This window comes from Bombina bombina, chromosome 9 (assembly GCF_027579735.1).
Source record: "Bombina bombina isolate aBomBom1 chromosome 9, aBomBom1.pri, whole genome shotgun sequence".
Classification (NCBI taxonomy): domain Eukaryota; kingdom Metazoa; phylum Chordata; class Amphibia; order Anura; family Bombinatoridae; genus Bombina; species Bombina bombina.
The window spans coordinates 16,430,242-16,455,375 of NC_069507.1; the positions used below are offsets into that span (position 1 = coordinate 16,430,242).

The following is a 25,134-nucleotide window of genomic DNA, read 5'->3' on the forward strand; positions in this document are numbered from 1 at the left end:
AACTAGCATCAACAAAGACGCAGGAAATGACAACATTTGCCCCATCAAAGGCACAACTTTGCGTCAAAAAAATTTGCGCCAAGAATGACGCAATAAAAAACTGCATTTTGCGTCCTCGCAAGCCTAGATTTTTCCACGAAAAAAATTGAAAAACAAGTCAACCCCAGGTAAGAAAAAAAGTTTAAATAAACTTCCCAAACTTGATATACTGAAACTTTAGACTGCAAAAGAGAAATATACATAGACCTGACTCATGGCAAATATAAGTAAAGTACATATATTTAAAACGTTATATTATTACATAAAGCGCCAAACCATAGCTGAGAGTGTCCTAAATAATGATACATACTTACCGAAAGACACCGATCCTCATATAGCAGATATCCAAACCAGTACTGAACACTATCAGCAGTGGTAATGTTATATAAGAGTATATCGTCGATCTGAAAAGGGAGGTAGGAGATGAATCCCTACGACCGATAACAGAGAACCCTTGAAAAGATTTCCTGTGAGAGAAACCATAAAATCAATAGGTGATACTCTCTTCACATCCCGCTAACAAACACTGTACTTTGAGAGGAATTGGGCTGCAGAATGCTTAGAAGCGCTTATCATAGAATAAATCTTAAAAATCAAGCACAAACTTACTTCACCACCTCCAAAAGAGGCAACGTTTGTAAAATTGAATTGTGGGTGTGGTGGGAGGTGTATTTATAGGTATTTTGAGGTTTGGGAAACTGCCCCCTCCTGGTAGGAATGTATCGTCACTAGCTCATGGACTTTTGCCAATTACATGAAGGAAATACTAGCAAGCAGTTATTTGAAGTTAAACAATAATAACTAATATTAATATAACAAGTGTTTGTGGGGCTCCAAATGATGGAGAGAGATCAAAATATTCAATTAGTATAGATATCAATGGGGGGGACGAGGACATGGGACTGGGGACAAGATGCCATAAACCTTAATAACTCTCTATATAAATGAAAACCTTAAACATTCAATAAACCTTTTTATGGGAGAACAAGAAGAATACAGTAAACCAATATTTCTTATATCTACACTGCAGAATTACAGTTTATAAATTGAAAACCATTGTGAATCAATGTTACATATCACAGATGATTATCTCGCTTGAAAAATAGATGACTTGAGGAGAAATACTCCCTTTTAATCTAGTTGCTTAAATAAAACATCTTCTAAAAGCAAGACATAGTTAACCGTTTCACAAATCTTTAACATATATGAAATCACTATCTCAACATTAACGGCTACGTTTTAAATAGTGACAAAGGATATGTGCTACTTTTATATATTTTTATATAGCCTATATGAAGAATCCAGAGGCAAAAGTGAACATGGTATTAACAAAATTACCCTATCGAAAGGAAGGAATATAGGGGCAAAGTCAAAAAACTAATTTGGTATTGTAATCTTAAACATGGTTGTGCTCTGAGTACAATTGAATTATTGGCTATATGTAATATGCAATTTAAGATAACCTTTTAGGCAACAGCATGAAAACATCTTATGACAGTATATATTGCAGTTAGTAAATACATTTAGGAATAAGGTCCTTACAACAGTTAAAGACATAACATTACCACTTCTTCTGTTACCAAATTATGTATTCAATGGCTGTAGCAAGTAATCCTTCAATCGCCCTTAGAGTTCAAAGATATCCTTTCTAGTTGTGTGTTCGGCCTTTTTGGGAGAGGTTGCCACTCTGGTGCTGACGATCTAAGTCCCTTTATTACCTCAGAGGAAGCTCCGGTATGAGGGATCTGTGTACTCAAGCCCAATGATAACAGCTTCAGACCCTGGTCCAGTGATGAAATCACATAGTTCTTGCTCTCGTGCTGGAAAATAATTTCACGGGGAAACCCCACCTGTATTTAATCCCAAATTTCCTCAAATTATGTGTAATCTGGGCAAATGATCTTCTTTTTGCGAGAGTATAAAACGATAAGTCAAGAAACAATTGAATGTCCTTAAATTTGTCTGCAAATGACTTGTTGGTAAATGCAGTTCTAAGGATACGTTCTTTGAATGTGAAATAATGCAATCTGATGATTACATCTCTGGGAAGTTCCGAAGTTGCAGATCTGGGCCTCAAAGCTCTATGCGCCCTGTCTATCAGAGCCTCCAAATCTTGAAGGGAGCCTAAAAGCTCATGAGATAAGCTGGTAAATCTTCCGTACCAATTTCTTCAGGTATTCCTCTTATTCTGACATTGTTACGGCGTGATCTATCTTCTACTTCAGCCATTTTTGATTCAAGGTCTGCAATATTTTCCGCTAGAGTTTGAGCATATGACAACAAGTTTGCTTGGTCTATGACGAGATCTTCTTGTTTCCTTTCTAACGTTTCTGTTCTCTCACCTTATGAGGTCAAATCTCCTTAGCTCAGCAACTGAACTGCGTATCTCATTTTTAAGTGAGGTGTAATGAGTGTCTATTTTAGATGATAGGGCCTTTAAGGATTCCAATACTTGTGAGTCTGTGTGCGATGATCTCGGAATTGTTGAGGATTCTGGGTCTGATATGTCCTTGTAAGACAGGTGTGAGTCCCTAGATTCTTCGTCTGAGCACTCCCTATCTAGCTGTATCTTGCTATTAAAGTGATCAACTACAGTGCATTTAGGGCCTTCAGGGTGCCTTTGCTATTGTTTTTTTTTTCTGTTGACATGTGCCATTTTTGCTGCAGAGTTGATGTCAAAGCTCTGTCAGGAAATTGACTGTTCAATCCCTCGACCAAAGCACCACAACCCTCCTTGGGGTACACTGTAGACTACACCTACTCTTAATGACCTATCGCAGCTTTGGTCCTGAACTGGTGTTGGTGGCAACCCTGTACCCTACTGTCCCTCCCTCATGGCTATTTAGAAGCAAGATATGGCCTTGGCGGGTCTTTTAATTAAAGGGACAGTTTACGCAAAAATTTTCTTCCCTTCAATTTGTTCCCAATGATCCACTTTACCTGCTGGAGTGTATTAAATTGTTTACAAGTATTTCCTTTACCCTTATAGTGGCATTTGAAATAGATGATTTAGCATGTGGTATCCCCACCTATTCTGAAAGTTTGTGGCCGCAGGTCCAAACTATAGATAAGCTGTGTAAAGACAGCCAGCAGAAGAAATTTACAATCCCAGTAGGATATAGCAGAGATAAGGTAATAAAATGTTGATTTTCCATTGTTCTCTCCAAGTACTGGTGATTGTTTTATGGACAGATATAAGATAAAGAAGCAGGTATATGTGCACAATGTGATACAGTAATGAGATCTGATTATACCTACAAGCTTAACCCATTTTATTAGGTTGTGGCTTAAAAACACAAAATCAGAGCTTTAATATACACAAATAAACCTTAAAAAGCTAATATGCATACATTCTTTACACTGCAGTTGGAAAAAAAAGCAATTGTAAACACATTAAGGGAAAAACTATTTTACAGTATACTGTCCCTTTAAATGTCACAGACATATAAAGTGTAACATTCTGGTGATAAAAGGCAGTTGAAGGCAAATGTTGTATATACTACTCCCAAGGGAGGTTGTCCTCACAGGACGATGACGGCAAAAGGGAATGGGGATATGACCTACTGAAACCTGGTTCAGCTGGAAAGGGGGGGGGGGGTGCCTGAAGGACCTTCAGAATAGTTAACTTGCCTCACGCTCTTGTAGCTTACTTGATCCTCACTGAAATGTTTGTGCATGGACTCTTCTAATATATTTAATTAGATGGCGCAGTCAGGGTAGGCCTTATGTATGGCCAACAAATTGTCCGTTATATAGGGCTGACTGCGATACTGGTATATGTAGGCTTAAATTATTTGCTGCTAGTTGGGGGGCTTTATAACCCGTTGTTTTTAAGTTATTTCCTAACCGCTCCCTGCGTGGTATAGGAGACTGAGTGGTGCAGTGATTCCCTTTAGGCCTTAAAAATGGCGGATTTTTGCGCCAATTTGCCCCACTACTGATTGCTACCAGAGAAATATCCCCTTTGCCGATCTCACCGTTTGTTGACCTCACGAAAGGTGCATCCAACTCCAGAGCCTGTCTGTATCTTGCCCCTATGGGATTTCCCAACTTCTAGCGATCTGGGCTAATGGAGCTCTGCGTATTGTCGGCTCTTTTCCGATCCGCATACCAGATAGGATTAAGTTCAGGAACTGGTCGATGCCTTCTTCAAGTAGGATCCTTTGATGCGGGGAGTGAGTCTATAGTTCCGGTAATATTCACCCGCTATTAGCCACGACCTGTCCTTCAGGCCAATACTGGAGGTTTCAGCTGCACCGTTAGAACAGCTCCCGTAACAGTACTGCAGTTCTTTGCGTGTCCTTCAGTTGAGGAGCCTTACCCCCAACTATTTGTAGCTTCTTAAAACAGTTTTTTAGTGAGAAACCCAATAAACACTTAAAGTCTCTCATGGAGCTCCGCTAAGATGCGACTGCTCCTAATCGTTGGCTCCGCCCCCTGCTTCCTATCTTTTATCCAGTTATGTATCCATGAGCTGACATTTTCAGATATTCCCAGTCCCTTCATTTTTTACATTAAAGTGATTGTAAAGTTAAAGGGATACTGTAACCAAAATTTTTCTTTCGTGATTCAGATTGAGCATGAAATTTTAAGCAACTTTCTAATTTACTCCTATTATCAAATATTCTTCATTCTCTTGGTATCTTTATTTGAAATGCAAGAATGTAAGTTTAGATGTCGACCCATTTTTGGTGAACAACCTGGGTTGTCCTTGCTGATTGGTGGATAAATTCATCCACCAATAAAAAAGTGCTGTCCAGAATACTGAAACCAAAAAAAGCTTAGATGCCTTCTTTTTAAAATAATGATAGCAAGAGAACGAATAAAAATTGAAAATAGGAGTAAATTAGAAAGTTGCTTAAAATTGCTGCTCTTTCGGAATTACAAAAGAAAAAATGTGGGTTCAGTGTCCCTTTAAGCTCTATGCTCAACAATATTTGTAATAAAAAAGTAAATGGACACTTTCAAATCATTGTAGACACTAAAATATATAAATAATCACCTTTTCATTTTCTTAGATATTTCTCTGTACCCATAGTCTATTGCTGGACGCCAAAGGGGGTGCGTTACGATTGGCTACAGCGTGATTAGTCACTTTACACTGAACATGTTCTTTTGTGATTCAGACAGAGCATAACATTTTTAAAAGGTTTTCAATTTACTTACATTATCAAATTTGTTTCGTTCCCATGATATTCTGTGCTTAAGAGATACCTAGGTAGGCACCTGGAGCACTACATGACAGGAACTAGTGCTCTTGCAAATGGATAACATTCCTGCAAAAGTGCTGCCATATAGTTCTCCAGAAATCGTAATCATACAGCTCTGCTTTTCAACAAAAGGTACCAAGAGAACAAAGAAGAAAAAATAACAGTAATAAATTGCATGTTCTATCTGAATTATGAAAGAAAGTAATGTGGGTTTCATATCCCTTTAACCGGGTGTACAACAGTGAGTAACCCGCAGCCTATCTGCATGATTATGTTCTACAGGCCTGTGGCAATCGGTGGCACTATTTACTGTTTAGAAGCCATTTAGAAGCCATTGGAGATAATGTAGTAGCCACTGCTTCCGGTGTTCTATACCTTTATGGTGCTGATATTTATGTATTTATTGCCTCTATAGTAGGTTTTATCTTCTCTTATTATTGCGTGGATGGTTTGATGTAAAAATAGATATTTAAATAGCTTGATGTGACATAAGTTAACATGTCCCATCTTATAGATAAAGATGCCATATGTCAGCTGTGACGCTCCAGTATTAGATTTACTGCTAGGTTTTACTGCATTGCAGAAATCTCAACCAAATAGCAGCTGCCAGCAAATAAATCTACTAACGTATTGAATTACAATTTGAGACTAAAAAGGAGATGAAGAGGAGAGGAGGGCGAAAATGACATTGACAAGCAATCGGTAAAACATAAGCACAGATCCTTTTGCTGATCACCATAATAAATCTCATGAGATCCTTTTGCTGATCACTGTAATAAATCTCATGACATCCTCTTGCTGATCACCATAATAAATCTCATGACATCCTCTTACTGATCACCGTAATAAATCTCATGACATCCTCTTACTGATCACCGTAATAAATCTCATGACATCCTCTTACTGATCACCGTAATAAATCTCATGACATCCTCTTACTGATCACCGTAATAAATCTCATGACATCCTCTTACTGATCACCGTAATAAATCTCATGACATCCTCTTACTGATCACCGTAATAAATCTCATGACATCCTCTTACTGATCACCGTAATAAATCTCATGACATCCTCTTACTGATCACCGTAATAAATCTCATGACATCCTCTTACTGATCACCGTAATAAATCTCATGACATCCTTTTGCTGATCACTGTAATAAATCTCATGACATCCTCTTACTGATCACTGTAATAAATCTCATGACATCCTCTTGCTGATCACCGTAATAAATCTCATGAGATCCTCTTGCTGATCACCGTAATAAATCTCATGAGATCCTCTTGCTGATCACCGTAATAAATCTCATGAGATCCTCTTGCTGATCACCGTAATAAATCTCATGAGATCCTCTTGCTGATCACCGTAATAAATCTCATATGGCAGAAAACGTAAACAGATTATCAAAGTTAGTTTCCCTGTGACCGCAATACTGTACAGCGCTTATCCTACTTATATATTTACTGTCTTAATAACAACTCCCAAATCACTAAAAGACCACTGGATACAGCATCGCTAAAGTAGGTTAAGCACTGTTTAGTTAAGCTCCAGGGTTTACATTTAATAACGGCAAGGAGGTGCTGCAAGAACTGCGTAGACACAAGTGGGGGAGAGGCGCTGGCACTTGATGAAGAGGATGAAACACTAAATAGATGCTACATATACCCTGAGGAGAATATATGCAGGTAGCTTTTAAGTCATATTCGTTGTGTAAATTATTTAAAGGGACACTAAATCCCAAATTTTTCTTTCATGATTCAGATAGAGCAGCAATTTTCTAATTGATTCCTAAATCATTTTTTCTTCCTTCTCTTGCTATCTTTATTTAAAAAGTAGGAATGTAAATCTTAGGAGCCGGCCCATTTTTGGTTCAGACCTGGGTTATGCTTGCTTATTAGTTGGCTGAATGTAGTCACCAATAAGCAAGCACTATCCAAGGTGCTGAACCTAAAATGGGCTGACTTCTAAGCTTACATTCCTGCTTTTAAAATAAAGATAGCAAGAGAACAAAGAAAAATTGATATTAGGAGTAAATTAGAAAGTTGCTTAAAATTGCTCTATCTGAATCATGAAAGAAATAATTTGTGTTTAGAATCCCTTTAAGCACTGCCATGTTGTAATCTAGACTATCCCTAGTTTAAAAGCTTATTGTCTGATCTCCTCTGCTGAGGCCAGCTAGGGACAGATATGAGTCACTTGAGCAATAATTTCACAGGGTTTAATGTGCTTTTAATAGTAGCCTACGTGTACACAGTCTAATTTATAAACTACTTAAAGAGCTATGTTAGTCTAACATTCGTTTCTCTGTAATCTGTTTACACCAAAGCTGCTTCAATAGCAAGAATAAACCTAAAGGAATTATTTTCTACACAATTAACATTGCAGCTGGCATAGGAAGTTATTTGGAAACTATGGGGGGGGGGAAACATTGCAGCGACCCTTTAACAGCAGAAGTTAAGGGAAAATGCATGAAATGAATTTTAATGATGCCTTTAAAAGCTCTCTTGTGTGTCATGTTTGTTTGGGTATCAGTACAAGTAGTAGACTAGATGAGCCGGTAGTTACCAGTCTGGATATTTTATCCTTTTGCTGTCTGCATCTTCTGGAAATGATTATCTCCTATTCCCTATTAGAGCTCTGGCAGATTTGGGAAAAGGTAAATCTATGTAAATGAAAAAACTTCTATAGCATTTGTTAAAGTGTTTTAGCCATCTGTATTCTCGCTGACCCTTATTGTTCAATAACAAACCCTCTGAAACCCACAGGCATTTTATCTCATCTTCTATTACATGCAGGATGTTTCGCCTTCGCTTCATACCAGCAGTATCAGGGCTGGCAGCTGTCTCTCGCCGATACCATGGGGCGACTAATCCTGCCAGGAGCAGACGGAGGCTCATGCTGGCAGCCCTTGTGGGAGCAACCGCTGTGTCTGCAAGTGCTGGGCTGCTGTGGAAGAGGTAGGAGCTGTGTTGTGCTCACTGTTTGCTGATGTCTTATGTACAACATGAGAGCACATAGGTTCCTGGCAGTGCCAAGTCTGGTGACTTTACCGAGATTTATTTATAGTCTGTAGTTCTGCTGTGTGATACCTGATGCTGAAATAAATAGGTTGCATTTAAAGGGACATTTAACCATAAATAAACACTAGATGTGATAATGTATTCATAGCAACGATTAGCCCGAGAATAATATATAAATAATAAAGATATGTACATTATAAAATATGTTTAAAGTTTTAGTAATGGCCACTGCCCTGTTGTAACGTAGGTTTCCCTTATCTCCACTGTGAAGATTTTTACTACACTTACTTAAAGGGCCAGGAAACCCCAACATTTTATTTCATGATTCGGATAGAACATACCATTTCAAACAAAACTGCAAATTACTTCTTTTATGAAGTTTGCTTCATTCTCTTGTTATCCTTTGCTGAAGTAACAGCATTGCATTACTGGCAGCTAGCTGAACACATCTAGTCAACCAATCACAAGAGACAAATGTGTGCAGGCACCAATCAGCAGCAGCTCCCACTAGTGTAGGATATGCGCGTATTCCATTTCAACAAGGGATACCAAGAGAACGAAGCACATAGAGGTGAATTTAAAATTGTCTTAAAAGTACATGCTCTATCTGAATCGTGTAACTTTAGTTTTGCGTTACCTATCCCTTTAAAATGATATTACAGTCTTAGACCCGGAGGATCAAAAGCTCACTGGCAGGGAGGGAAGTGTCAAACTCTTTGGAGGCTTCTTTTGAGCATTATTATTATTACATTGCACTTGTCTTTCTCTCTGTCGTGCTATAAATGAAAGTTTTTGTTATCTTTGTAAAGTGCTAACCTAAACCTTTTACTATTTACAAATATCTATGTCTGCAGCTGGCTGCACCTCACTAGAAATCATTACACAGTTTTATATAAATGAAATCGCCTTCATTGTAGTAAATCTATAGTTTTCATTTAGCAGAACAATTGTGCACACTGGTCACCTCCTTTATCACATATAAAATCATTTAGAACAGGGGTCGACAAATCTGTTTAAAATGTAGGAGCCAATAAGAATATTTAGGAGCCAGACGGGTATTTCTATATAGATATATGGAGAATAACCCACAAAGTTAAGCGCCAGGGGTAACATTCTAGGAGCCAATAGCTCCCTTGCTCCTGGGTTTGTCGAGCCCTGCTTCAGAACACAGCGTAGTTCTGTAGGTTCCTGAGCTACACAACAAGCTAATCACGTCTGACCTCCAGGATACTTACAGAAACAAGTCACTCTTCTTTCCCTTTAAGGGGCCACATGTGCTATTGCTGCACTTCTGACAAAATCTGCGAGGTTTGTTCCCTGATCCTGTCGTGCAGTTATTCTATACGTCTGTTAGTCACGACTTCGCTTGCAGCGCAGATTCATTTCATTTACTTTACAATATGCTAAATACACGTTAAGCTGAGTTTGCTGAAACAGACATTATTTCAGTAGATGTTATGTTGCACCAAAGCATTGCCATTTGTGTCATTTACAAGTGAGTGTGTTATTGCTCAGCTCTGCTGCAGATATTCTGCTTCTGTTAAACTGTACGTCCGGCTCTCAATAGAGACAAAACTCAACTGCACATAAATACGTTTTTATTTTAAATAGACATTTAATACACATGAATAATTACAAATGCTGCTAGCAAAAGGTACTATTGTTTTCTGAGCTAGCTTTTGCTGTGCATAGAGCATATATACATATGCCCTGTGCACCTTCATTCTGCTCACACTGCGTAATAGCTGGTGCAGTATATGCTCTCTGAGCAGCAGCAGTGCTTGAATGTAGGTGTATAATAAATACATTAATATATATATAAAACACTGACACCTTTTACTATTACTAGAAGCACTGTAGCTAACATTGTGAACTACATTACAAGTGGAGCGCAATAATATTAGTGCTACTGAGCGCCAACACCACTCAAGTTAAATCATTAGTGCTGCTATTCCTGTGCTCTTATTACATATTAAAAGTAAAAAAGTTTTTGCCCAAGCTAAATACTCAGGTGCGGAGGTCAAATATCGTGGCCGAGCGAAGTTCCTTTCCTCATAGACTTCTGTAGGGTGCGCTACAAAAGCCTGTTAATGCTTTGGCTCATACAGTAACCCGAAGGTATGCTAAAAAATACTTCAAATGGCATTGTTTTTCATTCTGAAGAAAATGTTATTTTTCATTTTAAATTGTATATATGTGTATGTATGTATTACTATATCTATCTATATCTATCTATATCTATATTAAATCAAATGTATGTAGACGATTAAATATGCTCAAAACACAGTAAAACGTGACGGTTAAGTATATCAGTGGCAAGCAAAAAATGGAGAAATACTGTTTGTCTGCAGTTTTAGAATGTTAGTGGAAATTTTCACCAAATAGCTGCCTAGGATGTGTTGTGTTATCTCACATGAAGCCTGCCTTGTTCAGGGCTCCTACCTTCCAGCTACATGGTGTAGCATACACTGCCTCAAACAATAAACGGAACACACTTTGCTCCCCAGAGTCCAGATGATCACCGGTCCCCCGGGAACTATGCAGGTCCGCCAGTGCGGTAGTTATACAGGCTAAAATGCTTCCTCTTGTCAGCAGCAAAACTGATGATCCATATCCACTGTAGTATGCTGTGTATTCAGACCAGTAACAGCTTCTCTCAAAAACAGCCTGCTCACCTGACCGCTAAGTACCTGCATCAAACAAACTCCAGCCCAATTCAGCAGGAAAGGAAAACGCCCGGTGTATGAGGATAAGTTTCAAACATAATCAAAGAACAAACCGGCATGGTTCCTTGGTGCTGTTAAAACGGTGCTTTATTTAACCAAATTAAAAGTTTAGCCAGAAGTGTTCAGACACTAATGGCCAAACTTTTAAATTGGTTAAATAAAGATAGATATATATATATATATATATATATATAATGTATGTATGTACAGGCATACCTCTTTTTATTGGGCTTCACTTTATTGCGCTTTGCAGATATTACTCTCTTTACAAATTAAAGAATTAAAGGTTTGTGGCAATCTTGTGTTAAGCAAGTCTATCTGCACCATTTTTCCAACATACATACACATATTTACACATAAGTACACATGAATACACATATATATATATATATATACACACCACCAGCAAAAAGATTATGACTCACTGAAGGTTTGCATTTTTTAGCAATTAAGTATTTTTTAATAATGCTATTGCACACTTAATAGACTACAGTAAAGTTTAAATATAACTTTTATATGCACTGGGAAACAAAATCAATAGTGCGACTCACTTTATTGCTATATTAACTTTATATATATATATATATACATACATACACATACACACATACGCACACTCACGCACTCACCTTTGAGTCCTTCCCAGTCAAATACCTTATGCACCATATCCCTTTAAAATACTTTTTATCCATTTATTTCAATAATAAACATATAATTTACATTTAATATGAATATATGTATATAGTGACTGCCATTACTCACATGTATTGCTGCTATTTGCCCTGTTAGACATCTCCTCAGCTCTTTTATTTATAGAATTTGGAACATACCCTGTAGCCGGATTGTTATTAGAAATATTAGTGGATTTAGCTTTATTTATAAGTTACTGGCTCCTGGCTAATCTATTAGTTGAGAAATAAGTCACAAAGAATGTAGAGTAAATTGCTCCTTATAGTTATTCAAAGTTACAAATATAAATTTTTATCAGTTATGTCAAAGAACTGCGCTGTTCTGCAGTCTTCACTAACTTCTTGCGGTTTCTTATAGAGCTAACGCAGAAGCACAAGTAAAACACAACTTGAGACAAGAGTCCGGCAGAAAAGAGAAAGAGGACGAGGAGAGCCTAGAGGACCAGGTTGTAGAGTCAAGTGATGAAGAACAGCAGCCAGAAGCAAAAAAGAAGAAACCACGGACTGGCTTCAGGGATCGGAAGGTGCGTTCACTACTGTGCTGTATGCGAGGTTATCTCCCAGACCGCTACTGCGCTGTGTGCGAGGTTATCTCCCAGACCGCTACTGCGCTGTATGCAAGGTTATCTCCCAGACCGCTACTGTGCTGTGTGCGAGGTTATCTCCCAGACCGCTACTGTGCTGTGTGCGAGGTTATCTCCCAGACCGCTACTGTGCTGTGTGCGAGATTATCTCCCAGACCGCTACTGTGCTGTGTGTGAGGTTATCTCCCAGACCGCTACTGTGCTGTGTGCCAGGTTATCTCCCAGACCCCTACTGTGCTGTGTGCAAGGTTATCTCCCAGACCGCTACTGTGCTGTGTGCGAGGTTATCTCCCAGACCGCTACTGTACTGTATGCCAGGTTATCTCCCAGACCGCTACTGTGCTGTGTGCGAGGTTATCTCCCAGACTGCTACTGTGCTGTGTGCGAGGTTATCTCCCAGACCGCTACTGTGCTGTGTGCGAGGTTATCTCCCAGACCGCTACTGTGCTGTGTGCGAGGTTATCTCCCAGACCGCTACTGTGCTGTGTGCCAGGTTATCTCCCAGACCGCTACTGTGCTGTGTGCGAGGTTATCTCCCAGACCGCTACTGTGCTGTGTGCCAGGTTATCTCCCAGACCGCTACTGTGCTGTGTGCCAGGTTATCTCCCAGACCGCTACTGTGCTGTGTGCCAGGTTATCTCCCAGACCGCTACTGTGCTGTGTGCGAGGTTATCTCCCAGACCGCTACTGTGCTGTGTGCGAGGTTATCTCCCAGACCGCTACTGTGCTGTGTGCCAGGTTATCTCCCAGACCGCTACTGTGCTGTGTGCCAGGTTATCTCCCAGACCGCTACTGTGCTGTGTGCCAGGTTATCTCCCAGACCGCTACTGTTCTGTGTGCCAGGTTATCTCCCAGACCGCTACTGTGCTGTGTGCCAGGTTATCTCCCAGACCGCTACTGTGCTGTGTGCCAGGTTATCTCCCAGACCGCTACTGTGCTGTGTGCCAGGTTATCTCCCAGACTGCTACTGTGCTGTGTGCCAGGTTATCTCCCAGACCGCTACTGTGCTGTGTGCCAGGTTATCTCCCAGACCGCTACTGTGCTGTGTGCCAGGTTATCTCCCAGACCGCTACTGTGCTGTGCGCCAGGTTATCTCCCAGACCGCTACTGTGCTGTGTGCGAGGTTATCTCCCAGACCGCTACTGTGCTGTGTGCGAGGTTATCTCCCAGACCGCTACTGTGCTGTGTGCGAGGTTATCTCCCAGACCGCTACTGTGCTGTGTGCAATCTAGCTCTGAAAAAAGAAAGGGCAAGTGCTTCAGACTTGGCACAGGAGATATCAATGGAAATTTGAGTTTCTGTTACTGCTCAGACAGGACGAAATACAATGTATAATGTCAACCTCTATGGACAACGTCCAAGACAAAACCATTGCTCATCAGCACAAAACTTCAAGAATAAACTTTGCTAAACAGCATTGAAAGAAGCCTGATGAATATTGGGATTTGTTCGGCTCAGATGGGGTCCAGCATGTTTGGCGTGAACCTGACCAGGACTATCAACAGTGAAGCACGAAGGTGGGAGTGTGAGGATGTGGGGCTGCATGAGTACAGAAGGTGCTGGGTAGATGACATTTATAGATGGCACCATCAATGCCTGTGGATATACTAAATTACTGGCTGACAAGATGACTCCCAGTCTCAAGAAGCAGTAGAGGAATATTCCAGTATGATAATAATCCAGACTCACTGCCAAAATCACAAAACACTGTCTAAAGAAGAAAAAGGTGAAAACTATGACCTGGGCAAGTATGTCACCTGACTTGTATCCAATAAAAAACCTTTGGGGTATTTTAAAGTGGAAGATAGAGCAGCTGAAACAAATTGTCTCGGAAGAATGGCAGAACATCTCCATAAATTTGTTCACCAATAGTATCCTCCATGCCAAGGACGATTGTCATCAAAAATAAAGGTGACATACTAAGTATTGGAAAAAAAAAGATTTCAATCTCAGTAAAGAAAGGTACTGACTTTTGTTGCTTTGAGTTCCCGCTGTGGGGCCATACATTTTTAATATAGTAAATCTAAACTGTTTTAGATCAAATATCCTACTGTAAAACTTTGGAAGCAGTGCAATTACTGTAAGGGGGTACAATTTTCAATCATTTGACATTTAAAGGGACAGTCTACTCACAATTCTTTTATTTTTAAAAAAAGATAGATAATTCCTTTTACTACCCATTCCCCATCTTTTCACAACCAACATTGTTATATTAATATACTTTATAACCTTTAAACCTCTAAATGCCTGCCTGTTTCTAAGCCACTACAGGCCTCCTCTTATCTCCTCTTATGCATTTTATTAGCTTTAAAAAGCTAGACAGTGCTAGTTCATGTGTCAGATAGCATTGTGCTCATTTCCCGTGGAGTTTTTCATGAGTCAGAACTAATTGGCTAAAATGCAAGTCTGTAAATAGCACTGAGATAAGGGGCAGTTTGCAGAAACTTAGATACAAGGTAATCACAGAGGCATCCCAGGTGACCGGGTGTGAGTTTTCACATCCTCTGTTGATCAGCGGCATAGGGGACAAAGCAGTTTCTGTAGTCTGGGTCATAGGAGGTGGTGAGTGCCCCGGCCATTAGAGGTATAAAGGTGCCTGTTTTTTAAGCTAGTCTAGTCCATAATAAAAGCGCAAGCTATGGAGGACTCTGACGCGTTAGAGGGTACTCCCTCTTTAACAAAGTCTCATTCCTGTGTTTATTGAGGGGGTTCTTGTAGATCAGCCTGCTCAACTATGTTCCACATGCCTGCGACATCTAAAACTAAAGGGATGTCTAGTACTACTGAGCCGTCCACCTCTGAGGGCTCCCCGTCCCGTGAGGTGCGTTCCCTGCTTTCATCTCCGAGTGCACATGCAGCGCCCCATGGTCCAACCATTACTCCTATGGGAGACATTTGTTGGCTGTCTGATTTTGCAGATCAACTGTAAACGGCGGTATCAAAAGTGATCCATGCCTTGCCACATTCTGCTAAGCGCAAGCGTAGGACGTATCATGGCGGCCCGGCCCAGGGTTTGTCTACGCCTATGGAGATATCAGAGGCTTTATACGATGACGAGGCCCACTCCGACTCTTCGTAGGAGGCTCCTTCTGGGTCGGAGTCCGTGCCATCTCATCCTCCAGCTGCGGAGGAGCCTGACTTTAGGTTTAGGATGGAGAATTTGCGCTTTTTGCTGAAGCAAGTGCTTGCTACTCTGGAGGTTCCGGAAACGAAGCTTCCGGAGCGACCTTTGATTCCTAAGCTTGATAAGGTTTACGAGGACAGGGTGGTGCCTCAGACCTTGCCGGTTCCTGTTAAGATGGCTAATATTATGAAGAATGAATGAGAGCGATTAGGTTCTTCCTTTTCCCCTTCTTCCTTTAAGAAACTGTTCCCCGTTCCGAACTCTCAGCTCGAGCTGTGGGGAATTGTCCCTAAGGTGGATGGTGCCATCTCTACGCTCGCAAAGCGGACAACTATTCCTCTCGAGGATAGTTCGTCGTTTAAAGAGCCCATGGATAAAAAGTTGGAAAACATGTTAAGGAAAATGTTTCAACACGCGGGTTTGTTTTTCAACCGGCAGCGGCTGTATCCGCGGTTGCCGAAGCTGCGACATATTGGTGTGAATACCTGTGTGATATGGTCAAGAGGGAGACTTCCATCGACGAGATACAGGATAAGATTAAGGCGTTGAAGGTCGCCAATTCTTTCATTTGTGACGCCTGAATGCAATGGTTTCAGGACTCTCCGTTTTAGCTCGCAGGGCTCTGTGGCTAAAGTCTTGGTCTGCGGACATGACCTCTAAGTCGAGGCTGTTGTCCCTGCCTTTTCAAAGAAAGATTCTGTTCGGTCCAGGATTGGATTTGATCATATCCACGGTTACGGGAAGCAAGGGAGCTTTCCTACCGCAGGATAAGAAGGCGAAGCCTAAAGTATCTAGTTTTCGTCACTTTTGCACGGACAAGGCCCCTGGTTGCAGGACGTTCAGGACCCTTGGGGTCTGGAGGTTGTCGCCCCGGGGTTACAGGATAGGGTTCAGGTCCAATCCGCCTAGGGGCAGATTCCTCCTGTCAAACCTGTCTTCAAGACCAGAAAAGAGAGAGGCCTTTCTAGATTGTGTGAGGGATCTCTCCTCTCTAGGTGTTATCGTACCTGTACCCTGAGCAGAAAGGGGTCTAGGGTACTATTCAAATCTCTGTGTGGTTCCAAAGAAGGGCACGTTCCACCCAATTCTGGACCTAAAGTGTTTAAACAAGTTTCTGGCTGTTCCATCGTTCAAAATGGAAATGATCAGATCTATTCTGCCCCTAGTTCAAGAGGGACAGTTCATGACGACAATTGATTTGAAGGATGCTTGCCTTCATGTTCCAATTCACAGGGACCACTTCAAGTTCCTAAGATTGGCCCTTCCCTTCAGCCTGGCGACAGCCCCGAGAGTCTTCACAAAGGTTCTGGGGGCGCTTCTTGCAGTGGCCAGATCCAGGGGCATTGCTGTGGCGCCCTATTTAGACGACATCCTAGTCCAGGCGCCGTCATTCAGCCTCGCAGAGGATCATTCAAGGGCTCTTCTTTTATTGCTCCAATCTCACGGTTGGAAGATTAACTCAGGAAAGAGTTCCCTGGTTCCCAGCAACAGGGTGGAGTTCCTGGGCACGATAATAGACTCTATGTCCATGAAAATTTTTCTCACAGAGCAACGACGCAGGAAGATTGCGTCCACCTGTCTTGCCCTTCGGTGGCTCAGTGTATGGAGGTGATCGGGCTCATGGTTTCCAGCATAGACGCCATCCCTTTTACCAGGTTCCATCTCAGGCCTCTTCAATTGTGCATGTTGAGACAGTGGAACGGCGTTCATTCAGATCTATCACAGCGGATATCCATAGATGCTCGGACCAGGGAATCCCTATCTTGGTGGATCCGTTCAGAGTATCCGTCACTGGGGACATCCTTCCTGAGACCGTCCTGGGGGATTGTGACCACGGATGTGAGTCTGGCAGAATGCGGAGCTGTTTAGGTTGCCAGATTGGCACAAGGAAAATGGACCCGGGAGTAGTCTCTCCTTCCGATAAATATTCTGGAACTTTGAGCAATTTAAAATGCTCTGAAGGCGTGGCCTCCTCTAGGGTTGTTCAGCTTTATCAGATTCCAGACCGACAACATTACCTCAGTGGCTTACATCAACCACCAGGGGGGAACGAGGAGCTCCCTAGCAATGAGGGAGGTGTCTCAGATTTTGGAGTGGGCAGAGTCCCACAGCTACTCGCTCTCAGCGATCCACATTCCAGGTGTGGACAACCGGGAAGCGGACTTTCTCAGCAGGCAATCCTTCCATCCGGGGGGAATGGTCTCTTCACCCCAAAGTGTTTGCAGAGATTTGTCTCAGAAGGGGAACGCCGGAGATAGATCTCATAGCGTCCAGACTCAATTGCAAGCTACCCCGATTCGGGTCGAGGGATCCCCAGGCAGAGCTGATGAGCTGATAGATGCCTTAGTGGTGACTTGGGGATTCAGCCTAGCTTACATTTTTCTACCGTTACCACTTCTGCCTCGTGTACTGGCACGCATCAAGCAGGAGCGAGCTTCGGCCATCCTGATTGCGCCTTCGTGGCTGCGGAGGACGTGGTTTGCGGATCTGGTGGGGATGTCATCCTCTCCGCCATGGAGGTTACCCTGTCAAAGGGATCTGCTGGAACAGGGTCCCTTTCAACATCAAAATCTCGTTTCTCTGAGACTGACTGCATTGTCTTTAGGCAGGCTGCTCCCCCATGGAGCTTAATCTTGGTCCTTAAGGTATTGCAGAGGGTTCCGTTTGAGCCTATGCATTCTATTGACATTAAGATTCTGTCCTGGAATGTTTTCTTTCTGTTGGCCATTGCATCAGCACGCAGAGTATCTAAGCTGGCTGCCTTGCAATTCGAGCCTCCTTATCTGGTCTTTCATGCAGATAAAGCTGTTCTTCGCACTGGTTTGGGGTTTCTTCCCAAGGTGGTGTCTAACCGTAACATCGATCAGGAAATAATTGTTCCTTCTTTGTGTCGTAACCCTTCTTCTAATGAGAGGTTACTTCATAATCTGGATGTGGTTCGGGCCTTAAAGTTCTATCTTCAGGCTAACTCCAGTGGGCGGACCTAAATTTAATTTATCTTCTGGCACCATTTATACCCTGATATTTCTCCTACTGTTCCTTTTTCCCTCGGCAGAATGACTGGGAATGAGGGGAGTGGGGGAGGTATTTAAGCCTTTGGTTGGGGTGTCAGGTTCTTATTTCCCAAAAGTAATGATTGAGGCTGTGGACTCTCTTCCCCACGATGGGTAAGCATAATTTATGTTTTTTAAATAATACAACATTTTGGAGTAAACTGTCCCTTTAAGTAATTTCTCACAGGTGTGTACTCACTTTTGTTGTATACTGCTATTTCCAAATCATATTCCTAAACCAACATGTCTTCATTGACGGCTGTGTAGGGAGGGGAGCAGTTTATCCCTGCAGGGTGTTGTGTAGAGAGACAGATTTAGTTTTTAAGACTTCTTCTTAATGGAGAGAAAAATCCTTTCTATGACAGCGACTTGGTCTGTTTGCTGGTAGTTGCCTAAAGTGCCGCTGTCTCTTTCTATTTTTATTGTTATCATTTAGCTGCATTATTAGGTTTGTAAGCGATGTCGGACTCCCAGCTGTGACTTGTGCATTACTGTGACTTGCCAAGTGACAAAAGCTCACAAGTGTCTGTAACATTTATGTCCTGGGTCACTTCCTCAGAGGCTCTCTGACCTGTGCCGATAATGTGAACATCACAAACTTCCTAAACCTCTGGGCTAGAGAGCAAATTGTTATGTGCCGTATGTGAACCTGCAACAAATGGTTTATAGTCATTTAATATGTTGTTCAGCTAAGGAAAACATTACATGAGTAATCAATTTACCATGTAAGTGTTATTGAAAAAAAATTGTAGACCTGTCTATGCTTAGCACGTTGATATGTTTCTCATCACCAATATGTAAGTGTAAACAAACTTCTAAAAATGTTTGGAATTAAAACCAAGTAGCATCAGTGTTTTTATATATTTTCTTTGTTCACTGTCATGATTGCAATATCTCCTGTGTGTGTATGTGATGTATATGTAGTACTGCTGTGTGTGATGTATATGTAGTACTGCTGTGTGTGTGTGTGATGTATATGTAGTACTGCTGTGTGTGATGTATATGTAGTACTGCTGTGTGTGATGTATATGTAGTACTGCTGTGTGTGATGTATATGTAGTACTGCTGTGTGTGATGTATATGTAGTACTGCTGTGTGTGTGATGTATATGTAGTACTGCTGTGTGTGATGTATATGTAGTACTGCTGTGTGTGTGTGTGATGTATATGTAGTACTGCTGTGTGTGATGTATATGTAGTACTGCTGTGTGTGATGTATATGTAGTACTGCTGTGTGTGTGATGTATATGTAGTACTGCTGTGTGTGATGTATATGTAGTACTGCTGTGTGTGTGTGTGATGTATATGTAGTACTGCTGTGTGTGATGTATATGTAGTACTGCTGTGTGTGATGTATATGTAGTACTGCTGTGTGTGATGTATATGTAGTACTGCTGTGTGTGTGATGTATATGTAGTACTGCTGTGTGTGATGTATATGTAGTACTGCTGTGTGTGATGTATATGTAGTACTGCTGTGTGTGATGTATATGCAGTACTGCTGTGTGCGATGTATATGTAGTACTGCTGTGTGCGATGTATATGTAGTACTGCTGTGTGTGATGTATATGTAGTACTGCTGTGTGTGATGTATATGTAGTACTGCTGTGTGCGATGTATATGTAGTACTGCTGTGTGTGATGTATATGTAGTACTGCTGTGTGTGATGTATATGTAGTACTGCTGTGTGTGTGATGTATATGTAGTACTGCTGTGTGTGATGTATATGCAGTACTGCTGTGTGTGATATATGTAGTACTGCTGTGTGTGATGTATATGTAGTACTGCTGCGTGTCTTATATATGCTGTATGTGCAGTACTGCTGCGTGTCGTCCTGTATGTGCAGTACTGCTGCGTGTCATGTATGTGCAGTATTGCTGCGTGTCGTCCTGTATGTGCAGTACTGCTGCGTGTCTTATATATGCTGTATGTGCAGTACTGCTGCGTGTCTTATATATGCTGTATGTGCAGTACTGCTGCGTGTCATGTATGTGCAGTATTGCTGCGTGTCGTCCTGTATGTGCAGTATTGCTGCGTGTCGTCCTGTATGTGCAGTACTGCTGCGTGTCATGTATGTGCAGTACTGCTGCGTGTCTTATATATGCTGTATGTGCAGTACTGCTGTGTGTCGTCCTGTATGTGCAGTACTGCTGCGTGTCATGTATGTGCAGTATTGCTGCGTGTCGTCCTGTATGTGCAGTACTGCCGCGTGTCGTCCTGTAAGTGCAGTACTGCTGCGTGTCGTCCTGTAAGTGCAGTACTGCTGCGTGTCGTCCTGTATGTGCAGTACTGCTGCGTGTCGTCCTGTATGTGCAGTACTGCTGTGTGTCGTCCTGTATGTGCAGTACTGCCGCGTGTCGTCCTGTATGTGCAGTACTGCTGCGTGTCTTATATATGCTGTATGTGCAGTACTGCCGCGTGTCGTCCTGTATGTGCAGTACTGCTGCGTGTCTTATATATGCTGTATGTGCAGTACTGCTGCGTGTCGTCCTGTAAGTGCAGTACTGCTGCGTGTCGTCCTGTAAGTGCAGTACTGCTGCGTGTCGTCCTGTATGTGCAGTACTGCTGCGTGTCGTCCTGTATGTGCAGTACTGCTGTGTGTCGTCCTGTATGTGCAGTACTGCCGCGTGTCGTCCTGTATGTGCAGTACTGCTGCGTGTCTTATATATGCTGTATGTGCAGTACTGCCGCGTGTCGTCCTGTATGTGCAGTACTGCTGCGTGTCTTATATATGCTGTATGTGCAGTACTGCCGCGTGTCGTCCTGTATGTGCAGTACTGCTGCGTGTCGTCCTGTATGTGCAGTACTGCTGCGTGTCGTCCTGTATGTGCAGTACTGCTGCGTGTCTTATATATGCTGTATGTGCAGTACTGCCGCGTGTCGTCCTGTATGTGCAGTACTGCTGCGTTTCGTCCTGTATGTGCAGTACTGCTGCGTGTCTTATATATGCTGTATGTGCAGTACTGCCGCGTGTCGTCCTGTATGTGCAGTACTGCTGAGTTTCGTCCTGTATGTGCAGTACTGCTGCGTGTCGTCCTGTATGTGCAGTACTGCTGCGTGTCATGTATGTGCAGTACTGCTGCGTGTCGTCCTGTATGTGCAGTATTGCTGCGTGTCATGTATGTGCAGTACTGCTGCGTGTCGTCCTGTATGTGCAGTACTGCTGCGTGTCGTCCTGTATGTGCAGTACTGCTGCGTGTCATGTATGTGCAGTACTGCTGCGTGTCATGTATGTGCAGTACTGCTGCGTGTCGTCCTGTATGTGCAGTACTGCTGCGTGTCGTCCTGTATGTGCAGTACTGCTGCGTGTCGTCCTGTATGTGCAGTACTGCTGCGTGTCGTCCTGTATGTGCAGTACTGCTGCGTGTCTTATATATGCTGTATGTGCAGTACTGCCGCGTGTCGTCCTGTATGTGCAGTACTGCTGCGTGTCTTATATATGCTGTATGTGCAGTACTGCCGCGTGTCGTCCTGTATGTGCAGTACTGCTGCGTGTCGTCCTGTATGTGCAGTACTGCTGCGTGTCGTCCTGTATGTGCAGTACTGCTGCGTGTCATGTATGTGCAGTTCTATCTTGTGTGTAATTGTAAAAAGTGTGTATAATGGTTTAGGCTATAATTGAGAATTAACTGCCATAAGTATAAACCTAAAGCTCCAGTTTACTGATAACCAGAGCATTCTGAGGTGCACAATTTTCCATGACCTTTTTCAATAATATCTTTTCTCAATATGCTGTGTTGTCTCGAAGAGATTTAGTTTCACTCTTAATGCTCTTTGCAATACGATGAAGTTGCAGGAAAACAGCTGTGTCCCTAACAGCTGTGTCTGTGGTTTTGAAGATCTGAATGTTATGGGTGATCTCTGACGGTTGTATTCAGCTTAGTGAGAAGTACTTTTACTCGGTGCAGAACAATATGTGTATTCCGGTATTCTCTCATGTTTGAGGGGTCCTGTGCTACAGAACGTAAGACGTTTTGATACAACTGCACTTTCTCCTTGTTTTTATCACAGCTGTTACTGCACTTACAATTGAAACACTGCAAACCCAGTAAATACCATTGTTTTAGATGCCCAAATAACCAGGATCTTGTTACTCACGTGTGTACATCTAGGTGATTTATAGAGTTACAAAGGGAAAGTCTGCTTTTATGAACAATTACTAGCAGCTAAGTGTAAATCATTTTAATTAAAAAGGCAGATGGCATTCACTATACCTATGTCAGAAATAGATAGTCAAGCAGTGCTTATGATGTTTGAGCTGGAATTACATTTCACGTAGATGAGAATAAGGAATGATACTGTAGTTGCCGGTCACACAAAAACCCTGTAGCATATCGGTCTTACTCCACAAACAGCCCTGAATTGAAATACCAGCACATAATGTCTATAATTCATGTTTTGTGGGTTTGGGGGAGTAAAATGAGTGCAGAAGATATTACGGCTTCAGCACTTTTGTTTTGTTATTGCAGGTGATGGAATATGAGAACAGAATCAGGGCCTATTCCACGCCAGACAAAATCTTCCGATACTTTGCGACTCTGAAAGTGATCCACGAGACCGGAGAGTCTGAGGTGTTTATGACCCCACAGGACTTTGTAAGGTCAATCACACCCAACGAGAAACAGCCTGAAAGTAAGTGTGAGCGCTGCACGTTTTTCCCCCATCTGTCTTGTACCCTGGATCAGAATAGTCTCCTTTAGTGATGAGTGATTTGCCTGGGCTGTTGTATTCTCTTCCGTATGTAATGGAGCTGATATCAAAGCTGTGAGTGCTTAAGCCAACAAGGTTCCGGCTTAGGGATGCATGTGATAAGGGCAGCAGTATTCTAGGGCAGAGTTTAGCCAGTCTTTGCATAACCATTTCCCTGGTAGTACTTGTAGTGTTCCTGTGTGTGTACCCTTCTTGTGCCTCCCGCTGGTTACATAGCCTGTAAAGTCACATGAGGGTAAGGGGAGGAAAAGGAGAAGATGATAAAGTGTTCAGGATGGAATAACACAACATCTTTCCAAGAGGAACAGTCAGTAACGGTGACACTGTTGTTTTTGGTGACACTGTTGTTGTTGGTGACACTGTTGTTGTTGGTGACACTGTTGTTGGTGACACTGTGTTGTTGGCGACTGCTGTTTGTGATACTGTTGTTTGCGACTGTTGGTGACACTGTGTTGTTGGCGACTGTTGTTGGTGACACTGTATTGTTGGCGACTGTGTTGGTGACACTGTTGTTGTTGGTGACACTGTGGTGTTGGCTACTGTTGTTGGTGACACTGTGTTGTTGGCGACTGTTGTTGGTGACACTGTTGTTGTTGGTGACACTGTGTTGTTGGCGACTGTTGTTGGTGACACTGTTGTTGGCGACTGTTGTTGGTGACACTGTGTTGTTGGCGACTGTGTTGGTGTTGCCAGGATAACCATAGGTGAAAGGTTTTAGTAAAATTTACACCATAAAATGACAGATTCACTGCATGTTCCTAATTGATTTAACCAGAGGGCATTGTGTATTTGTAACACCAGTGCAGCTACCTAATCTGGTTCAAATTCTCCATCTTGATATGCTGCGTTAAAGGGAATTTATTAAAGGGTCATGAAAGTCAAAATTAAACTTTCAAGATTTAGAAAGAAAATAAGAGATTTTTTATTTTATTGCTATTAAACTGACATTATTCTCTTGGTTTCCTGTTGAAAATCATACCTAGGTAGACTCAATAATGCATTGCTGGTAACTTGCTGCTGATTGGTGGCTACACGCGTATATATCTTGTCATTTGCTAGATGTGTTCAGCCAGCTACCATAGTGTTTAATCATGTTCAGAGTTGCACATTAGAGCATTTTCTTTTTTAAATTGTATGCCCCTTTAAGGTAAAGGAACATGATTAAAGGAACAGTCTAGTCCAAATGAAACTTTCATGATTCACATAGGGCATGCAATTTTATACAACTTTGCAATTTACTTTTATCATCAATTTTGCTTTGTTTTCTTAGTATTCTTTGTTGAAAGCTAAACCTAGGTGTGATGTATATGTAGTACTGCTGTGTGTGTGATTTATATGTAGTACTGCTGTGTGTGATGTATATGTAGTACTGCTGTGTGTGTGATTTATATGTAGTACTGCTGTGTGTGTGATTTATATGTAGTACTGCTGTGTGTGATGTATATGTAGTACTGCTGTGTGTGTGTGTGATGTATATGTAGTACTGCTGTGTGTGTGTGTGATGTATATGTAGTACTGCTGTGTGTGTGTGTGATGTATATGTAGTACTGCTGTGTGTGTGTGTGATGTATATGTAGTACTGCTGTGTGTGATGTATATGTAGTACTGCTGTGTGTGTGATGTATATGTAGTACTGCTGTGTGTGTGATGTATATGTAGTACTGCTGTGTGTGTGATGTATATGTAGTACTGCTGTGTGTGTGATTTATATGTAGTACTGCTGTGTGTGATGTATATGTAGTACTGCTGTGTGTGTGATGTATATGTAGTACTGCTGTGTGTGTGATGTATATGTAGTACTGCTGTGTGTGTGATGTACAGGGAGTGCAGAATTATTAGGCAAATGAGTATTTTGACCACATCATCCTCTTTATGCATGTTGTCTTACTCCAAGCTGTATAGGCTCGAAAGCCTACTACCAATTAAGCATATTAGGTGATGTGCATCTCTGTAATGAGAAGGGGTGTGGTCTAATGACA

At 41.9% G+C, this 25,134-nt stretch overlaps 1 protein-coding gene across 3 annotated transcripts in view; it reads left to right on the top strand.

The window, feature by feature from the left end:
• Positions 1-25,134, top strand: part of MICU1 (mitochondrial calcium uptake 1) — a 381,583-nt gene that overhangs the window by 48,262 nt on the left and 308,187 nt on the right. For all 3 annotated transcript variants that reach the window (XM_053691920.1, XM_053691919.1, XM_053691921.1), the window contains exons 2-4: positions 8,047-8,208; positions 12,045-12,210; positions 22,915-23,077. In XM_053691920.1, coding sequence (XP_053547895.1) covers positions 8,048-8,208; positions 12,045-12,210; positions 22,915-23,077 — 490 coding nt within the window. In that variant the 5' untranslated portion in view covers position 8,047. The remainder of the gene's footprint in view (positions 1-8,046; positions 8,209-12,044; positions 12,211-22,914; positions 23,078-25,134) is intronic.